This window comes from Bos mutus, chromosome 13 (assembly GCF_027580195.1).
Source record: "Bos mutus isolate GX-2022 chromosome 13, NWIPB_WYAK_1.1, whole genome shotgun sequence".
In the NCBI taxonomy this organism is placed as follows: Eukaryota; Metazoa; Chordata; class Mammalia; order Artiodactyla; family Bovidae; genus Bos; species Bos mutus.
The window spans coordinates 39,012,192-39,031,215 of NC_091629.1; the positions used below are offsets into that span (position 1 = coordinate 39,012,192).

Below are 19,024 nucleotides of genomic sequence, written 5' to 3' on the forward strand. Positions count from 1 at the left end.
TGATTTATAAAATAAGCTTCACTAAAGCCAGATCATTCTCATGTTTCATGTCTAAATAAAAGAAAGCTCAGAAACTGCTATTTGCAAGGAATCCATGCAAATCAAGAAACACAAAAAACACTGTAGGTGCCAGTGATCTTTATTTCTGGTAAATGAAAAGCCAAGTTGAATATAATCTTTATTTTCTCTTTTAAACACTGTAAATTTCCGCGTACTCTGTGATTCTGCTACTCAGAGTGGGGTCCACTGATCAGAGGCACACACATCAGCTGGGGGCTCCCTAGAAACGGGGCATTCTGGGACCTACCCAGGCCTTTTTTTTTTTTTTTTAGAATCTGCTTTTAAACAAGTTCGCCAGGGCAAGTCTGTGCACATTATGGTCTGTGTTGGTGTCATGCTTAGAATCGTCTCATATATTTTATTGATATCATCCTGTATACTTATTGGTTATACAATTTTGTATTTCAATGATCTGAAACTAATTATTATGCTGGTGTGGGGGAAAGCATTCTTAATTTTTTCTCTATATGATTAATCAGATGTCCTGATATCTTTTATTGAGCAAGTGATTCATCATTTCCCTACTGGGGACATACTAAGTGGGGAAAAAAAAAGCAAACTATCAAAGCAAATGCATAGGACTATTTTATATTGTCCGAAGAAGAGATACTACAGAAGAAATGAATGCCACTCCAAGGAGGGCCATCTGAGCTTTAATGGAATGAGCACAACATTGACAGCCTGGTGGAAGAACTGTGCCTTCAGGCACAGGCCTGTCCTTGAACTACCTGGTTCCCCTACAGAAAACAACCACTGGGTGATGTGGGGGCATGGCTGAGAGGTGGACACAGTACCTACACCTTAGAGGACAGGCCCAGGCTTAGCAAACCCACAAGGACAGAAAGGAGGTTAGTGGGTAGGGAGTGCTAATGGGTATGGGGTTCTTTGGGGTGAAAATGTTCTGAACCTGACTGTGGTGATGGGATGTGAATACACTGCCCCCAAAGGGCACACTTTAAAAGGATGAACCTATGTGGCATGTGCACCACACTCACCACTGGCCAGTATTCGCGGCATGCATTGATTACAGGAGCGCTGCCTGTTCTAGGACGAAACCGGCACCGCGTGTTTTTATCTACCTGACTGAGTTTTCACCTAGGCACAGACTGCCTCGTCACACCTGTACTTTGGGCCGCTGTCTCACTTGTTTGCTGTTCGGACGCACGGAACCCTCGTGTCCCGAGAAGGGGCTACCCGCACAGCAACCCGTGAATCCGTGAACTCGAGGAGGTGCATTGCTTGGAGAGGTACCTGCGACCCGATACCAGGCCAGGCCCCAGGCAGTCTGCTCCCGCGACACTGGACTACAGTGGTCTCGACTCGCGGACGCGCGAACCCAGGTAGTCCAGCCCCGCGGCCTCTGGACCCGGAGGCTCCGCCCCACCCCCTTCGCGCCCTCTACCTGCGCGCGCAGCCCGGGAGGTGGAGCCGTGGCGGGGGCGGGGCGGGGCGGGCGGTTGGCCCGGCCGGGCCGCGGGGCGGGGCCGCGGGGCTGGGGCGGGGCCGCACCCGGGAGGGGCTGCCGTTGCGGGCAGGCGGCGCAGGCGCGCTGCGGCTGGCGGTTTCCGCGCCCCCGCCCGCCCGGCCTGGCCCCGCCGGCCCGCCCGCGCGCCCCACGCCGTTGGCGCCGGCATGTCGGGCCCCGGGCCGCGGGAGCCGCCGCAGGCGGGCGGGCCGGCGGGCCCCGAGGGCGCGGACGCGACGCTGGGCGAGGCGGGGCTGAGCTTCACGACCACCGACCTGAGCCTGGTGGAGATGACGGAGATCGAGTACACGCAACTGCAGCACATCCTCTACTCGCACATGGAGGCGGCGGCGGCCGACGGCGAGCTCGAGACGCGCCTCAACTCGGCCTTCTTGGCGGCGGCGGCGCCCGGCGCGGCGGCGGGAAGCTTCGCGGCGGCGGGGGGCGCGGCAGCCGCGGCGGCGGGGGGCGCGCCGCCCGTGTACCCAGTGCTGTGTCCGCCCACGCTGGCCGACGGCGGCTTCGCAGGCGCCAACCAGTGCCTGGGCCACATCGACTTCCAGGAGCTGCGCATGATGCTGCTGAGCGAAGCGGGCGCGGCTCCCGCCGCCGAGAAGACGCCGGGCGCCGACGGCCCGGGCCCGGGCGCACCCCGGCCCAAGGCGCCCGACGGCGCCGGCAAGGAGAACGCGGAGGGCGCGCCGGAGGCGCGGGCCAAGTCGGCGGTGCGCGTCCGCCTGGAGGATCGCTTCAACAGCATCCCTGCCGAGACCCCGCCCGCCCCGCGCGGCGCGGAGCCCCGGAGCCCGGCGTGGCGCTCAACAAGTGGGTGCATCCTCTGGCGACCGGGCCCGGCCGGGTGCGGGTGTAGACCAGGGCCCGGTGCAGAGAAGCACCAGCCTCGGTCTGGGTGTAGACCAGGGTCATGTGCAGAGGCTAGCAGCCTCCGTGCAGCTTGCATCATAACAGGGAGCAGGCCTCAAGAGGGCCTGGGGCCGACCTGAGACGTTGTGTGCTCTGTGCAGGCAGAGTGAGCAGGTCTTGCGTACACATCCCATAGCATTTCCTTTATGGTGTGCACTCTGTCTGCGTCTGCACGTGGAAGAGAGATGAGTTAAGTGCACAGATGCTCCTGAGGATCAAGGCTTTTCCCCAGATCGCCTACCTAAATGTCAGGAGAGGCCTCCGCTTCCCCTTGCATTGACTCAGGCTTAGGCTGACCTCACGCTGTGCAGATACAGCCCTGGAAGGAGAGAGGTCATGTTGTGAGGCTTCGAGTGAAAAGCAGCTTCATCCTGCAGCCAGACTGCCAGCTCACAGGCACTCTCCCAGCGCCTCCTGGAGGGGAGTAACCTGTCTGCTGGGGTGTCTCCTCAGTTTTCTGACTGTCCCCACACTGTAGTTTTCCCCCCATTTTGCCCATAGTCGTCAGATTTTGGAGGATGGCAAAACAAAACAAAACAAAACAAACCACCAGAGATTGGTGTCAGAAGTGGGATGGGAAGGGAGTTGTAACTGAAAGATGACACACAGCTTCACCTTGCATTGTGAGGAAGATAGTTTGAACTTGTCCCCTACAACACTAGTGGATAATTGTTTTATAGAGATTTCCATGATGAGGGGCCTTTCATGGTAACAGATTCGAGTTAGAATCTGTTATCTAGAAAATCTAATGATAACCACGGAAGTGTGATACTAAGTGATTGTGGTGTTTGAGGAAACTTACCGGCCACACACACTTCACGTGTTTCTGGGTTTCTTTTGTCTTGGCAGTTTGGTTACTCTTATTCGCCATCCATCCGAACTAATGAATGTTCCTCTTCATCAACAACAAAACAAATGTACAACATTAGTGAAAAATAAAACTACTGCTGCAACTACTGCTTTGCAATTTACATACCCTCTGTTTACTACAAATGCTTGCGCTACTAGTGGAAATTCTAATATTTCACAAACACAGGTAGGGAAAATAATTTGTAAAGCTTTGCTCTTTTGTATTAAAAGGATAAGTTGTATTTTAGTTAGGTCCCAAGGATTTTTTTTTTCCCTTTCATTAAGCGCAATAACATTTTGAAATCGAGAGTATTTATGTGGTTCGGGGATACTTAAAAGTGCTTATAAAAGTTCTTCAAGTTCATATGAATAGTTTTGGTGTTATTTCTGTTAAAGTGCATTTTATTTGTACGTAGAGAGAAGATTGTCACATGTTGATAAAGTTCTTATTGCTTCATTTTCTCCAGAGTTCTAGTAACTCATGTTCTATACTTGAAACTGCCAAGCATCAGGATATTGGATTGCCAAGAGCATTTTCTTTCTGTTATCAGCAAGAAATTGAATCCACTAAGCAGACTTTGGGTAGTAGAAACAAAGCTTTGCCTGAGCAGGTTTGGATTAAAGTAGGAGGTAAGTGATACGGCAGAAGCTGGCAGATGCTTTCTCTTCCTGCCTGAGCTTTGCCCTTGATGTTGGGTGGGTTTAATTGGCCATGGGTGGGAGAAGGGGGAGGTGGTTTATAAACATATGAAATAATCTTGGAAGTCTGCTTGCATTTTAGGAACCCTTTCCTCCCTCTGCTTTAGTCACCTCACTTTGAACATTCATACCAATTTTGAACATCGAGTTTATACTTGGCCTGGAAATATTCAGTTTAGAGGCTGGTTTTTCTTAACAGTAACCTCTTTAAACAGAAAAATGATAGACTTATGTACATTTTTCGTTACCTTCAAGTTGCTGACAGATGTAAAGTTTTTTTTTTTTTTAATTTCATACTTCATGAATGAGGCATGAGTCTGAAATCCGTTCAGAGATTTTAGGGGAAGAGGAACTAAAAAGCTTCTTGATGAAAGTGAAAGAGGAGAGTGAAAAAGTTGGCTTAAAGCTCAACATTCAGAAAATTAAGATCATGGCATCTGGTCCCATCACTTCATGGGAAATAGATGGGGAAACAGTGGAAACAGTATCAGACTTTATATTTTTGGGCTCCAAAATCACTGCAGATGTTGACTGCAGCCGTGAAATTAAAAGACACTTACTCTTTGGAAGGAAAGTATGACCAACCTAGATAGCATATTCAAAAGCAGAGACATTGCTTTCCCAACAAAGGTCCATCTAGTCAAGGCTATGGTTTTTCCTGTGGTCATGTATGGATGTGAGAGTTGGACTGTGAAGAAAGCTGATTGCCGAAGAATTGATGCTTTTGAACTGTGGTGTTGGAGAAGACTCTTGAGAGTCCCTTGGACTGCAAGGAGATCCAACCAGTCCATTCTAAAGGAGATCAGTCCTGGGTGTTCTTTGGAAGGAATGATGCTAAAGCTGAAACTCCAATACTTTGGCCACCTCATGTGAAGAGTAGACTCATTGGAAAAGACTCTGATGCTGGGAGGGATTGGGGGCAGGAGGAGAAGGGGACGACAGAGGATGAGATGGCTGGATGGCATCACCAACTTGATGGATGTGAGTTTGAGTGAACTCCGGGAGTTGGTGATGGACAGGGAGGCCTGGCGTGTTGCGATTCATGGGGGTCACAAAGAGTCGGACACGACTGAGTGACTGACCTGAACTGAACTGAGTGGTGGTGGTTTAGTCGCTCAGTCGTGTCTGACTCTTTGCCACTCCATGGACTGTAGTCCATCAGGCTCCTCTGTCCATGGGATTTCCCAGACAAGAATACTGGAGCAGGTTGCCATTTCCTTCTCTAGGGGATCTTCCTGACCCAGGGATCGAACCCACGTCTCCTGCATTGCAGGCGGATACTTTACCAGTAGCACCACCTGGGAAGCCCTGGTGGGGACAGTCTGCAGATGGGCAAAGGATTGAGTTGGGAGCAAGAGGCCATAAGGTGATTCAGAACATTTTAGACATAAAGAAACTGCTGAAGACAAACTTTGCTTACCTCTGACGTTAACTCTCAATCCATTTTTCCTGGGAAGCATTCTTTTTCATGTTGTCCAACAATAACACAGCTCACACAGTGTGCTTTCTGAGAGCTGATGGGGACAGGATAGTGATGGAGTGCTCCTGCTTTCTCCCACATCAGTGATTAATTTTTCCTGGTCACTGTGACGTTGTATGCGAAAGTATACGTTAACATTTGTAAGGTACAAAGGTTAATATTAAAATAGTTCCTGTACTGACTATTCAGCTTAAGAAACAAAACATCACTGATACTTGTGAATTCCCCTCTATGTCTTTTTAAAAGTTATCCCCATTCTGAAATTTGTGTTCAGCAATTATGTCACTGTAGAAGATTTGGCTTTGTATGGCACCTTGGGAATGCTCATCACCACTTGTATTAGCTAGACCCCTGTTTGATGGGAACTTGACATGTTTCTGTAGCACACGTCACAGCTATGATGTGATTACTGGTTTTGTAGAGGGAAGGAATCTCATTTGTAAGGTGAGGGCATGTTTAACCCTAAACCACTTAGGTTTTGTCCTTTTCTGAACATTGCAGTTATAGTATCAGTTGTCATTTTAGAATAATTGCATATCAAGAATTGGAGAAAATACTTCTGGGTTTAAAAAAAATCCCAGATTCCATCCTGAATATCAGGAAAATCAAACAGCTTCTTGGTTTCTCTATTCAGAGATCCCAGTTAAAATGCCTCTTGATTTAAAGGAGAGACCTTTGACAAACTCTATTGATCACATAATACTCAGTGTATTTTAATTTGGTTTATGTTCAGTTTTATAGTTTGAAACCTGGAGCTCTGTGCCAGCTGCCCCTGTGGAATACTGAGGCTTCCTGTTCAGTTCTGTGTGCACCTTATCCATTCATGTTTACATCTTGGATTGAAAATACTGAAAAATATATTCAGCATTTACGAGGGTAAGTTAAGAAGAACTGAAAAATTAAAATACCACTTTTTCCTTCTTTTGCAAAGAAGAAGCGCTATGTAAACAAGCCATAAGTAAGAGGAATCGGAGTAGGATACGTCAGTTGGACACAAACGTAGAACGAAGAGCCCTTGGAGAGATTCAGAACGTGGGCGAAGGCTCCACAGCGGCACAGGGAGCTTGGCAGTCAGCAGAGTCATCCCAGGCCACCCTTGGAGAGCAGACCCAGAGCGGGCCGCAGGGGGGCCGGTCCCAACGCAGGGAGAGGCACAACCGCATGGAAAGAGACCGAAGGTAAGGCCTGAACATCGGCAGCATAGGGTTGTCTCAGACGCCAAGCAGGTGGTGGGCAGTGCTGGTGGCAGGCAGCCTTTTGTAGAAAATGATGGTGTCGCCATTTCTATATTCAAAGGGAGAGAAAGCCGGCAGGAGTCAGCGGCCACTGTGTTTTGTGAGGTGGGAGTACTCACAACGACCCCCAGGCTTGATGAATCACTGGGAACACTCGTGGCTCTGGTCTGTTTTGGACAAAGAACCCAGCAGAGCCAGCAGAGGCGTGTGGGGAGAGCCAGGGGACCAGGCACCAGCTCCCAGGAACCCCTCCCAGTGGAGCCACTCGGGATGCCTGTCAGCCCCAAGCCATGGGAGTGTGTCCCCAGCCAGGAGAGCGGTTGAGAGACTTGGCGCCCTGGGATCCTACTAGTAGGGGGCTGACCGTGGGGGCCTTCCTTATCGGCTGCAGCCAGATCCCAGACCCCGGAAGGAAAGCTGGTATTTGGCATAAGCCGTGTTGTTTGCACCACGGCTTAGTCACAGGGTGGTGACTGGTGGTGGTGGGATCCCCCAAATCTGAGTTTCAAGGTGCAGGCCAGGGTCACTGGTCACTGAGTCACTCAGTTTTGTTGGGTCTTCTAATAATGTTGGAGAAGGAGGAGGTTACAGCTTATGTGAGTTGTTTTATCTGTTGATTTTATTTGTGCTGTTTTGCATAGATCCAAAGGTGGTTATATTTTCCATTGCAGCTGGGTTTTTACATGATGATTCCCTCACATATAGTTAGTTAGTCATTTGTTGAGTACTGTACTAGTTTCTGTTTTAGGCTCAAGAACTAGAGCACTGAGCAAGACATATATTCGTCTCTGAACCTATAGTGTTGGACTAAGGCAATTTATTTCTTTTTAAAGGGAAATATTAAAGCTAGGCAGCTAGACACCTAAATATGTGTCCACACATAACTGAACTCACTGTGAATTATAATGGGCATTGTTCCCACTCTGACATGTATTTAATAAACATTTACTGAGTACATACCATCTGACAAAAAGCCTTTTACTTACTACTACCTGTTGACAGTGAAGGTTTGAATTCTTCCTCTGCCATTTCCTAGTTTAACAACCTTCTTGTTCCTCTCGTCTCCTTATAAGTTCCTTGTGTATGAAATAGGTGTTTGAAGTGGGACGCCAGCATCAAACAAGCTGAGACGTTGGGCCTGGTGCCTGTGGTTACAGAGCATCTAGTGAATTCCCACTGTTGCTACCTTACAAAGTTTCTCTTAAATTCTGAGTGTACACATGGGAAGATGAGCAACAAGGGCCATATTGTATCAAGTGTTCCACATCAGCTCGTGCAGCACTGAGTGTAATTCGTGAAAGTTAAAAATAGTCTAAGAGTAAGCCTCCAGTTATGTAAATCATCTCTAAAAAGACCAGGTTTGGGAACATTAACAGGCTGGTAGTCTGTGTTCTAAATGAACTGGGACCCCTTGAAGGATGAGTGCTCTGAGTCCTAGCTTGTGTGAGCTCCTTGGCACCTAGCGGGCAGGTAAAGGCCTGTTGAGTGAAAGAACATTCTGCCCAGAAGAAGCACATACACAGTTTTGCTTCTGGTTTTGGGGCTTTGGGTCCATCCTTGCTCTAGAGGCTTGGAGCTGGCCCTTGCATGTACCCCAGGAGAAGTAAAGAGGGGAGACTCTCCAGGGAGCGCGACAAGGCTGAGTTGGCCCTCAAGGGGGCCTGGTGCTGCAGAGGGGATCCTGGTGAGGGAGGAGCTGCTCTTAGCTAATTCCTTGAGGAACATAGGCATTCACTTTATTCCCTTGTTCTGCATCAGCTTTTTGATGTGATTAATTTGGGTTTTGACCATAGGCGCAGAATCCGCATTTGCTGTGACGAGTTGAACCTTTTAGTCCCGTTTTGCAACGCTGAGACAGATAAGGCCACGACTCTGCAGTGGACCACAGCATTCCTGAAATATATTCAGGAGAGGCATGGAGATTCTCTTAAAAAGGTTAGTATCTAGGCCAGGAGACTTTCAGTCCTATAAATGGGTCAGTATTGCTATTTATCCTTTTCCTTGAAGATGTCCCAAACTGTCCTTTGTTTCCTGGACTTTAATATCAGATACTGAGTCCAGTGTGAGTAACACCCTGCTTGTTAATGATGGAATTATCTATTATCAAAGTACGAAGCACAGCTGGGTTTGTCCACCAACCGCAGAGCATGAGCCTGCATTGTCAGTTGTCAGCTAGCAAGGAGACACCTGATCTGTATGGGGGCTCAGTGGGGTTTCAGAGACAGGCCTGTAGGGTGTGAATTTTTGCCCTCAGAAATTGTTGTGAAAGGGATAAAGCACAAATAGAAACAAAAAGAGGCAATTCATTGTCAAAAATAATCAAACAGTCTGGTTATCAAACGTGTTGAGAAGACAGAGCAGAGAGACCCTTCGGCCCGGGTGATGGAGGACTATGCGGGGACCTGCGGCAAGCATCTCAGTTTCTTGGTACAGTGAGCGCCTCAACCTTGACCCTGTCTTTTGGGGCTGAGGAGCCATTGATACCCTGTGAGCCAGCTGGGCTCCTGGTGGGACCTGATGCTGGATGTTAGCGAGGGTCCGACCCACCCGCTTCCTTGGGGTTTCAGATGAGAGAATGTGCCCGGCAGTGGCTCCTGTGCTCTGCCTCAGGGAACCTTGGGTCCAGGTACCTGCCTCAGAACTTGAGGTGGGGGCACGTGGTTAGTGAAGAGCGCCCTGGTTTTGCTCCTGGTCCCAGCTGTCATGCTGCTGTTGACAAAGCATAAGTCTAATAAGAGAACTGAGCTGACATTGGTGTAATAAACAGGGAACCATTTTAGAAAGAGCCTCCTATGTCTAGATCCTGGGGGCCTGAGCATGCCTCTCCCACAGCCAGCCTGTCAGGCTGAGTGCTGAGAGTTTCTCTTCTCCATTTCCTCTCCTCTGCCCATGTGCATTTCCATCTTGTGAGTTTTGTAATTTCGTCAAGTTCCTTATTTTCATTGTATATTTTTAATTGCCTTTTAAAGCCATACCTATGTTAGATTTGTGCTAATTGGATCATTTATGGTTATTTATAATGTGGTTATTCTGGTTATTTTTTTAACATTTTTTAGCAATATACTTGGTTTATTGTAATAAAATAAAGCTTCTATGTTTAAAAAAATGAATTTAATGGTTGGCTCTGTGTACCTTGTAAATGGTGAATTATTATTCATATGATTGATTCAAATATGATGATGGTGTTTACAACAACCAAAAGAACTTAACTGTCTCTATATTCAAAGATTAAATAGTTTAAAACATATTAATTTTTGTGTGTATTAGGTTTCCTGAATATTTCTGAAATTTAATTACATTGAGTTTGTAAATTGTTTCTGTGTCGGCTTACAGGACCCATCAAAAAACAGGCTGAAGTAATATCAGCAATTTTGGGGAGAATTAGACTGGAAAATCCTAAACCTTTGTGTCGTTACTGTTTCGTTAGTGACGTCCCCCCTCCCACTTACATGAACATTTTTGTTCTTAAAGGTAAAATACATAAAAGTCTTAAGTAATTTGCCAAGATTATTTCAGTATACATCTCATCCCACTGCCCTTTCTGGATCACCAGGGAAGTCCAAGACTCTGCTTTTTAAGAATAGTATTTTGTCTATTTTATCTATCCTGTTTCTCACATTCTGATCTGTAAAGATGGCAGTTTTTAACAGCTTGCTGAGACTTCCATTGTGACGGCTTATGTAGTCAAATTTTTAAAAATTCTGTGTTTATTTGGAAAGGACATGCATTCTCTGTTTGGTGAATTCTGTACGTTTATTAGGTCAAGGTTATGAAATACGGTTCAGGCCTTTCTTGTCCTCTCTTTGTCTGTCACACCTGTTGTTCCGAGAGCCCGTGTGGCACTTCCCACTGTGATTCGCCGGTCCTGTCTCCTTGGGGCTCTCGTGCAGCTGAGTGTTGGGGCACCCCCTCCCCCCTGGGCCCTGAGGCTTGTCACCCCTCTTGATTTCATTAACCTTTTGCCTTTGATTCTCTCCTCTCTGTCTATGGATGACACCAGTTTTCTTCCTCTTCCTGACTTCCTGATATAATTTCTTGTCATGTAACTGTAACAATCTTTCTTTTTCCTACTAAAAATACAGATTTTATCATTGGCATTCTCCTACTTACAAATGTAATGTGAATATCAAGTTTGACCAGATATCATTTCAAGGTGTCTGATGAGTTGTAAAAATCCCTTAGAACTCAATTATTTCAATGAGGTTTTGTTGAGATAGATGCTAATTGAACCAGGCAGAGTGATAGTTTACCTTTGGTGCACTCGAGGGCAGGAGACATCCACTTGTCTCCCTCTCTCACTGTCCCTCCAAGTTCCCATGAGTCAAGTCCCAGGGACTGTGTGAGAGTCTGGATTGAGCTACACCTGAACTCTACTTCCGGCAGAACTATTGAGAATAAAGATGGCTACCCAGAGGTAGTCTGCTCATTGTGTGAAGGTTGTTTAGAAAATCTCTTGAAGAACTTTCTTACATCTGAGAAATGATGACTTCTGTTTAGTTATTCTCAAAGGTAAACTCTACCTTCTCAAATAAATATTTTATATTTTATAAAATATATTTATAAAATATAAATATTTTATATTTCGGCTTGGGGTGTCAGAATACAGAAAATGATCAAACCATGGTTCATTTTATATTAAGATCCACTGAAAATATTTTAAATATTGGGAAGAAAATTAGAGTATATTTATGTACAGATACAGCCTCTGAGCGTAGGTGGTTGTTGCAAATGGCAGAAGGCCTTGGGCGGGCTGGCCGTCTCGGTCACCACTTGGTCAGACGGAGCACTCCAGCAGCTCCAGATGACTTGGGAGGTAGAGCAGTGGCAGCAGACACAGTGCTTACACTTCCCTTCGTGGTCATAAAATAAGTTTAAATCTACTATAGTCCAGCAGCAAAAAGACGACACAATTCAAAAACGGGCAAAGGACTTGAATAGACATTTCTCCAAGGAAGATGAGCAAATGGCCAATAAATACATGAAAAGATGCTCAACATCACTAATGATCAGGGAGATGCAGATCAAAAGCACTTTAAGGATATGAGATACTAGTTCACACCCATTAAGTGGTGGTGGTGGTGTTCAGTCGCTCAGTCGTGTCCAACTCTTTGCAACCCCATTGACTGCAGCACACCAGGCTTCCCTGTCCTTCAGTATCTCCCAGAGCTTGCTCAAACTCATGTCCATTGAGTCAGTGATGTCATCCAACCATCTTGTCCTCTGTTGTCCCCTTCTCTTCCTGCCTTCAATCTTTCCCAGCATCTGGGTCTTTGCCACCCATTAGGTGTGGCTATTACAAAACAAAATAACAAGTGTTTGTGAGGATGTGGAGAAATAGAAAACTTTGGGATTGCTGGTGAGAATGTAAAATGGTACAGCTAGTGGTTCTTCAAAAAGTTAAATGTAGAATTACTGTATAATCCAGCAATACCACTTCTGGGTATTGTAAATACCCATGAGAGTAGAAAACCAGGGACTTGAACAGGTACTTGTATACCAGTGTTCATAGCCATGTTATTCACGGTCACCAGAAGATGGAAACAATCCAAGTGGTGGAGATAATCCAATCAACAGGAGAATGGATAAGCGGAATGTTTCTACAGCCAATAGAATACTATTCAGCCACAAAAAGGAATGAAGTTCTGACACATGCCTCACAACATGAATGGACCTCAGAAATAGGATGCTGAATGAGAACAGACAGACACAAAAATACAAATACTGTATGATTCCACTTATATGAAGTCATCCGGTTCATACAGTCAAAAAGTAGAATGGTGCCAGAGGCTGGGGGAGGTGGATGGCGAGTTAGTATTTAATGGGGACAGAGTTTCAGTTTGGAAAGATGAGAAAGTTCTGGAAATAATGATGATGATTACACAACTTTGTGAGTGTACTTAAGCCACTGGATTTTACACTTATGAATGGTAAAAATGGCAAGTTTTATGTTATATATATTTTACCACAATAAAAATAGATAAACCTAGACTTAATTGTGTAAGAATGCTGTTCTTTAAAAAACAAAAAAACAGAAATGGATACACGCACAAAAATGGAGAGACTGGAATAATGAATGCCTGTGTCCCATAGCTCAGCCTCAGGCATAACTTCATTTTACCGATTCATCCCCATCCTCCCACCCTCACCAAATTATTTTAAAGTGTTTCCAGGTGTCACATCTCTTCATTTGCAAATGTGTCTCTAAAAAAGGAAAGTGCTGGTTACAAGCACAACCGCATCATCATCCTCTTCCTTAATCTCAATCCCTGTCCAGATTTTTCTGGCTCACAACTGTCGTTTTACAGTTGACTTATTTGAGTCAGTATCCAAACACTGTGTTTGGTTCATAGCTCTTAAATATCTTTTAATATGCAGTGGCTCCCTTTCCTATTTTCCTTATTGTTTTTTAATTGATGAGGTTGAAAGTCACTGAATAAAATTTGGGTCCGCTCGCCTGCACACAGTGAAGCCAATCTACTGACACCGGGTTGTGGTGAAAGAAAGGGGCAACATTTATTGCAGGTGCCAAACAAGGAGTCTGGGTGGCTTATGCTCGAATGACCCGAACTTGTTTTGGCGCCTGCAATAAATGCTGCACTTTCGTTCACCACAACCCAGTGTCAGTAGATTGGCTTTACTGTGTGCAGGCGAGGGAACCCAAATTCTGTTCAGTAACAGATTTTGGCACCCAGATGCAATGGAAATCCCATCTGGGTCACCAAATATTGTTAAACCAAACTTGGGTCTGCTCACCCATGTGCAGTATTACATGTCATGATTAGTTATACTCTGTGACAACATCAGAGAATTTTTTCCATATAATGTTTCTCATGTAATTTAACATACTAAATAATGTCAATTAGTTTAATATTTCCTCCCTGAGATGCCTCAGGAGTCTTCTGGAAAACTCAGAGTCAGCTAGTTTTAGTAGCTGTTATCAAAAGCAGTGGTTATCAAAAGCAGCTCAATATTCCAGGAAAACTTTGCTCCCTTAACAGAGAGGGAAAACCACATTGAGTCTTGCACCAGCTTACTTTTAATAGCAAACTTCATTTACTTAATTCATTTCAGTCTAATCTGAGCCCATCTTGACCACATGCAAAACTCTTAAGATTCTTTTTCCACAAACCTTCCATCACTTTCTGTATCCGTGTTAGTTTGTCCTTTATTTTTTCCCATCCAGAGACCAGAAGCCCTGGGACAAAACAATTTGCCCTTTACCCCCTGAACAAAGATATTTCCATTTTTTATATCTTCTCTCACTGACAGTGTATATCCTACTTGCTTTACACATTGAAATCCTTCCCTTACTACTTTTAGAAGCTTAATTACATATGTATTACAATTTTAACCCTTAAGAACTTTAATCTCTAGTGAAAACCAAGAAGCAAATAATTGAACCGTTCTTTACATCAGCATGGGCTTCCCTGATAGCTCAGTTGGTACAGAATCTGCCTGCAACGCAGGAGGCCCCAGTTCAATTCCTGGGTTGGGAAGATCCTCTGGAGAAGGGATAGGCTACCCACTTCAGGATTCCTGGGCTTCCCTCGTGGCTCAGCTGGTAAAGAATCTGCCTGCAATGCAGAAGACCTGGGTTTGATCCCTGGGTTGGGAAAATCCCCTGGAAAAGGGAAAGGCTACCCATTCCAGAATTCTGGCCTGGAGAATTCCATGGACAGTATAGTTCATGGGGATCACAAAGAGTCAGACATGACTGAGGGACTTGCACTTCACTTACATCAGCATGTTTTGGTTGGCAAACATACAAACACATTCTGTAACCTCTAAAAGCATACGTTTTCCTACAACTTTTCAATTTAATGTGGTACAGGACATGTGTGTAATAAGCCTGAGCATCTTTAGTTTTTTTTCTCAAAGAAGATGAAAGAAGGTGAACTTAGGCTTGTCCAGTGATCAGTGTTAATGCTCAGAAGATCTGAGCTCCTTGTTTGGTACCTGCAACAAACACCGCACTTTCCTTCACCACACCCTGGTGTCAGTAAATTGGCTTTACTGTGCATGGGCAAGTGGACCCAGATTTGGTTCAGTGAGTTTCAGTGACCCAGATGGATCCTGTCCAGCACCTGAGCACCTTTTCTCAGGGGCAGCACCAGGCGCTTGCCACCGACCGGGCGTCCTTGGCCTATGGCACTTCTGGTAAAGGAAAACAAGGTGCTCACATTGGCGGGTTGAGACGTCTTTGGTAAGTAATGGAACTGATGTGTGGCGACACCAGAGTATTCTTCCCTATCACATTGACTTCAGCTGCAGAGGAGTATTCATTGGGATTTTCCCTTTTGGACTAAGTAAGGCTTGGTCATGTGGCTTTGTTTCTGATGGCCACTGGTTAGGAACTCCCTCTTTTGAGACTAGGGAACTTGAGCCTTGAGAGACAGGTTTGCCTTGACTTGTTGATTTGCTTGGTATTTGACAACACTGGCCATGAATAATTAAGTGTGAGTGATCAGTGCTCTGTTCTATCTTGTAGTCTAGGGTGTATTTTACAAAACTGTTAAATGTTCAACTATGCTTCTATAAAAAGAAAAGTGATTTTTTTTTAAACACCACATGGCCACAACATTCTTCATTCAAACTCTAGAGAAAATTGGTTAAGATGAAACTGTTGAAATTCTGAAACTGGTTTTTTTGCCTATCAGAGAAAACTGGCTTAGATATTTTCTCAGTATCATGACCCTCAGAGATCAAAATATTTCTAGGAGAAACCCTGAAGTTACAACTGTTATCATGTTCTTGAAATGCAGACACAACTCACAGTGCCTGTGACTTTAGTTGTGGGTTAATTAGTAGAAGTACAAATCAAAGGGGGAAGAAAGAGCCTTTTTAAAATCAAGTAAATTCAGCGTATCCCAACTGTTACTAAGTTTTACCTTTGCTGGGTGAGTTGCCAGGACGCTGGTGGTCACGATTTCCTGTCTTTTCATTTGCATTTTGTTTGTTGTTAAAACAGGAAGCTTTGGGGACCTTCAGGGAATGCTTGGATTTGCCTTTTGTTTTTGTGTGCGGGAATCCTGTTCTTTGTCTTGTGTGTAAGTGTGCCAGCCCTGGGGACGCAAGCTCACTTCTCAAATGCAGCCTTTTGTGGTACATTCTCCAGAATTGGGCTGCTTTCAGTCACAAACCAATAAAATGTACAAAAAATGATTTTCCTTTGTAATATGGCCTGGCCATAATACTCTGTAGATATAGGGAAAAGATGGCTTGCTAATGGATACCTAAGTTTTGCTACTGTTATACAGCTTGCTGCTGCTGCTGCTGCTGCTAAGTCGCTTCAGTCGTGTCCGACTCTGCGACCCCATAGACGGCAGCCCACCAGGCTCCCCCGTCCCTGGGATTCTCCAGGCAAGAACATTAGAGTGGGTTGCCATTTCCTTCTCCAATGCATGAAAGTGAAAAGTGAAAGTGAAGTCGCTCAGTCATGTCGGACTCTTAGCAACCCCATGGACTGCAGCCTACCAGGCTCCTCCATCCATGGGATTTTCCAGGCAAGAGTACTGGAGTGGGGTGCCATTGCCTTCTCCGATTATACAGCTTAGGGCGGTTTTATAATAGAGATAGAGAATGGGATAATAGTTATAAACTGATAAGTTTTGTATTGAAATACAAGCTATGTGATCTTTGGATGGGTAATGTCTGTATAATATTATCATAAATAATAAAATAGAGATAAATGGGATAAAAGCTTTCAGATGAACTCTTTAGGAATAATTATGTATTAGTTTTTCCAAATTTTTGGTAACTTGAAACTAGTTTTGCTCAACTAAGTTCTGTGACAGAAATTCATTAAAGGTCTAAGTCATTTTTCATTAAGATAAAACACTGAACATTGATTGCTGGACAAGTCTAAGTTCACCTTTTGTCTTCTGAGAGAGAAAAAAATCTTAAGTTATTTGGGCTTATTAGACACATGTCCTGTACCACATTAAATTGAAAAATTGTATCATAGGAAAATATATGCTTTGAGAGGTTACAGAATGTGTTCTTAAGTTTGCCAATCAAAACATGCTGATATAAAGAACAGTTCAATTACTTGCTTCTTGGTTTTCACTAGAGATTAAAGTTTTTAAGGGTTAAAATTGTAATAGATATGCAATTAAGCTACTAAAAGTAATAAGGGAAGCATTTCAGTATGTAAAGAAAGTAGGATATTCACCCTCAGTGAGAGGAAGATATAAAGAATGGAAATATCTTTGTTCATGGGGTAAAGGGAGAATAGTTCTGTCCCAGAGCTTGTTGTTTCTGAATGGGCAAAAATAAAGGACAAATTAATATGTATACAGAAAGTGATGGAAGGTTTGTGGAAAAGGAACCTTAAGGAAAGTGTTTTACATGTGGTCATGATGGGCTCAGATTAGACTGAATTGAATTAAGTAAATGAAGTTTGCTATTAAAAGTAAGGTGGTACAATACTCGATATGGTTTTCTCTCTCTATTAAGGCAGCAAAGTTTTCCTGGAATATTGAGCTGCTATTGATAACAGGTTGTAATAAGTTTCCTTCTCTAACTGACTCTGAGTTTTCCAGAAGACTCCTGACGCATCTCAGGGAGAAATAAACCAATTAAGATTATTCAGTATTGTGTATTACATGAAAAACTTTATACGGAAAAGAATTCTCTGCTGAAGTTGTCACAGAGTGTTAAGTCTCACGACATGCAAAGCTTCATGTTGGCGAGCGGGCCCAACCTGTGGCCTGTGGGACTTCCCGCCTTCTACATCTCACAGGCCTGTATCTTTTGTTTCCTGGAGGCCTGTGAGCCTCAGGTTGTCTGCTTGCACTCGCCTTCTCCTTTTGTGAGCTTGAGACAGATACAGCCATTAAAACCGAGGCCTTTTCTAAAGCATTTAGAGGTAGAGTGGCATTAACTTGACCCACAGCCAGTAGGATACTGGGGAGTCACCTCAGTCTGGCCATCGCCATGCCCAGTACTGAGCACTTAGCAACAAGGGGGTGGAGACTGTAAATGCCCCTGGTGGGAGGGGTGCGTAATGGTACACGGGGTCTGTGTGGGGTGGTGGAAAGTTCTGGAAATGGAAAGTGGTGATGGTTTGCACAAGAGTGTGAACATACTTAATGCTATTGAATTGCACACTTCCAAATGGTTAAAACGGTAGAGTTTATGTCTGTGTTACCACAATGAAAATAAAAACTAGGGGTGTTTTTTTGAACATCAGAAGGGTTTACAATATGGTCTGGCATTTTGAGAATCTTTTGGAAAATGAAATAAAAATACATGTAAAGGTAACCAAGGAAAGTGTTTGAATCCCCATCTTTATCCCCTTACAAGATGTGACATATATTTGTGACACCTTAACTATATGTTTTGATGTAGTTTAGCTCTTAATGTCAACCTTTTGTGTTTTTGAAAATAGCAGTTTTCATGTTTGTGCATACAGTACATTGATGGTCTTGTCTCGATTTTAGGAATTTGAGAGTGTATTTTGCGGTAAAACTGGCAGAAGGCTAAAGTTGACCAGACCAGACTCCCTGGTGACATGTCCTGCGCAGGAGAGTCTACAGAGCAGCCCAGCTGTGGAGATCAAGTGATGGACGTGAACACTGGTTCCTGGGCAGTAGACAGCCACGCCTTTGTGACACGCAAACATCACCTCAACCCTGGACTTCCGCTCTGACAGTCTAACTTGAGAGGGACGTGTCTCAGCTCATGGGACTCTAATGTGGACTTTGAAAGCCCATTTTGTAGAAATATTTATCTAGAACAAAATACTTACCCATTTATGTCCTCTTAGACCTTTTGGGGATGAAGACATCTTGACGATTAGTAAGTAATTTTTCAATTATCAGTCTGATTCCATCATGTTTTCTTAACATGATAACTCAAAAAAATTAACATCCTTTGTAATTTCTTTAGTCTTAAAAGGTACATTGCTTTTTACTTATTTTATTTACATTTTAGATATGCCCCGTTAGCAACTAGAATGAGTTAAATTTTTCTTAACTGTAAGTAGTTTGGGAATTTTATTTCTTTTGTTTATCACTTCCCCTTGTAATGATTTCCAGCTGGACCGAACTTTATTGCAAAATGCAGTCCTCTTTCAAACCTTTTTGCTGGAAATTTTCCAGAGACCTCCTTTAAAGGTACTTTTGTCCATAAATGAAATATTGTCACAGTAGTATTGCTTCAGTGCCCTCATTTTCATAGAGTCATTACGTTCTGTGTAATAAACTGTAATGTTTGGAACTGAGTTTTTCAAATGAGTGGCTTTATTTGTTACAACAGATAATCCCAATAGGCTTTAGTGCAATACAGTCACTTTCAATAAATACTGTCAAC

General features: G+C 44.3%; 1 protein-coding gene across 1 annotated transcript; it reads left to right on the forward strand.

Annotated features, from left to right (window-relative positions):
* The first annotated feature begins 1,611 nt into the window (after positions 1–1,611).
* On the forward strand, positions 1,612–18,935 carry TCFL5 (transcription factor like 5). The gene is given in 7 exon segments (XM_005894005.3): positions 1,612–2,320; positions 2,323–2,350; positions 3,299–3,485; positions 3,766–3,928; positions 6,409–6,655; positions 8,506–8,647; positions 18,154–18,935. Coding segments are annotated over 7 exon segments (1,518 nt in total). The 5' UTR covers positions 1,612–1,692; the 3' UTR covers positions 18,277–18,935.
* The last annotated feature ends 89 nt before the right edge of the window (positions 18,936–19,024 follow it).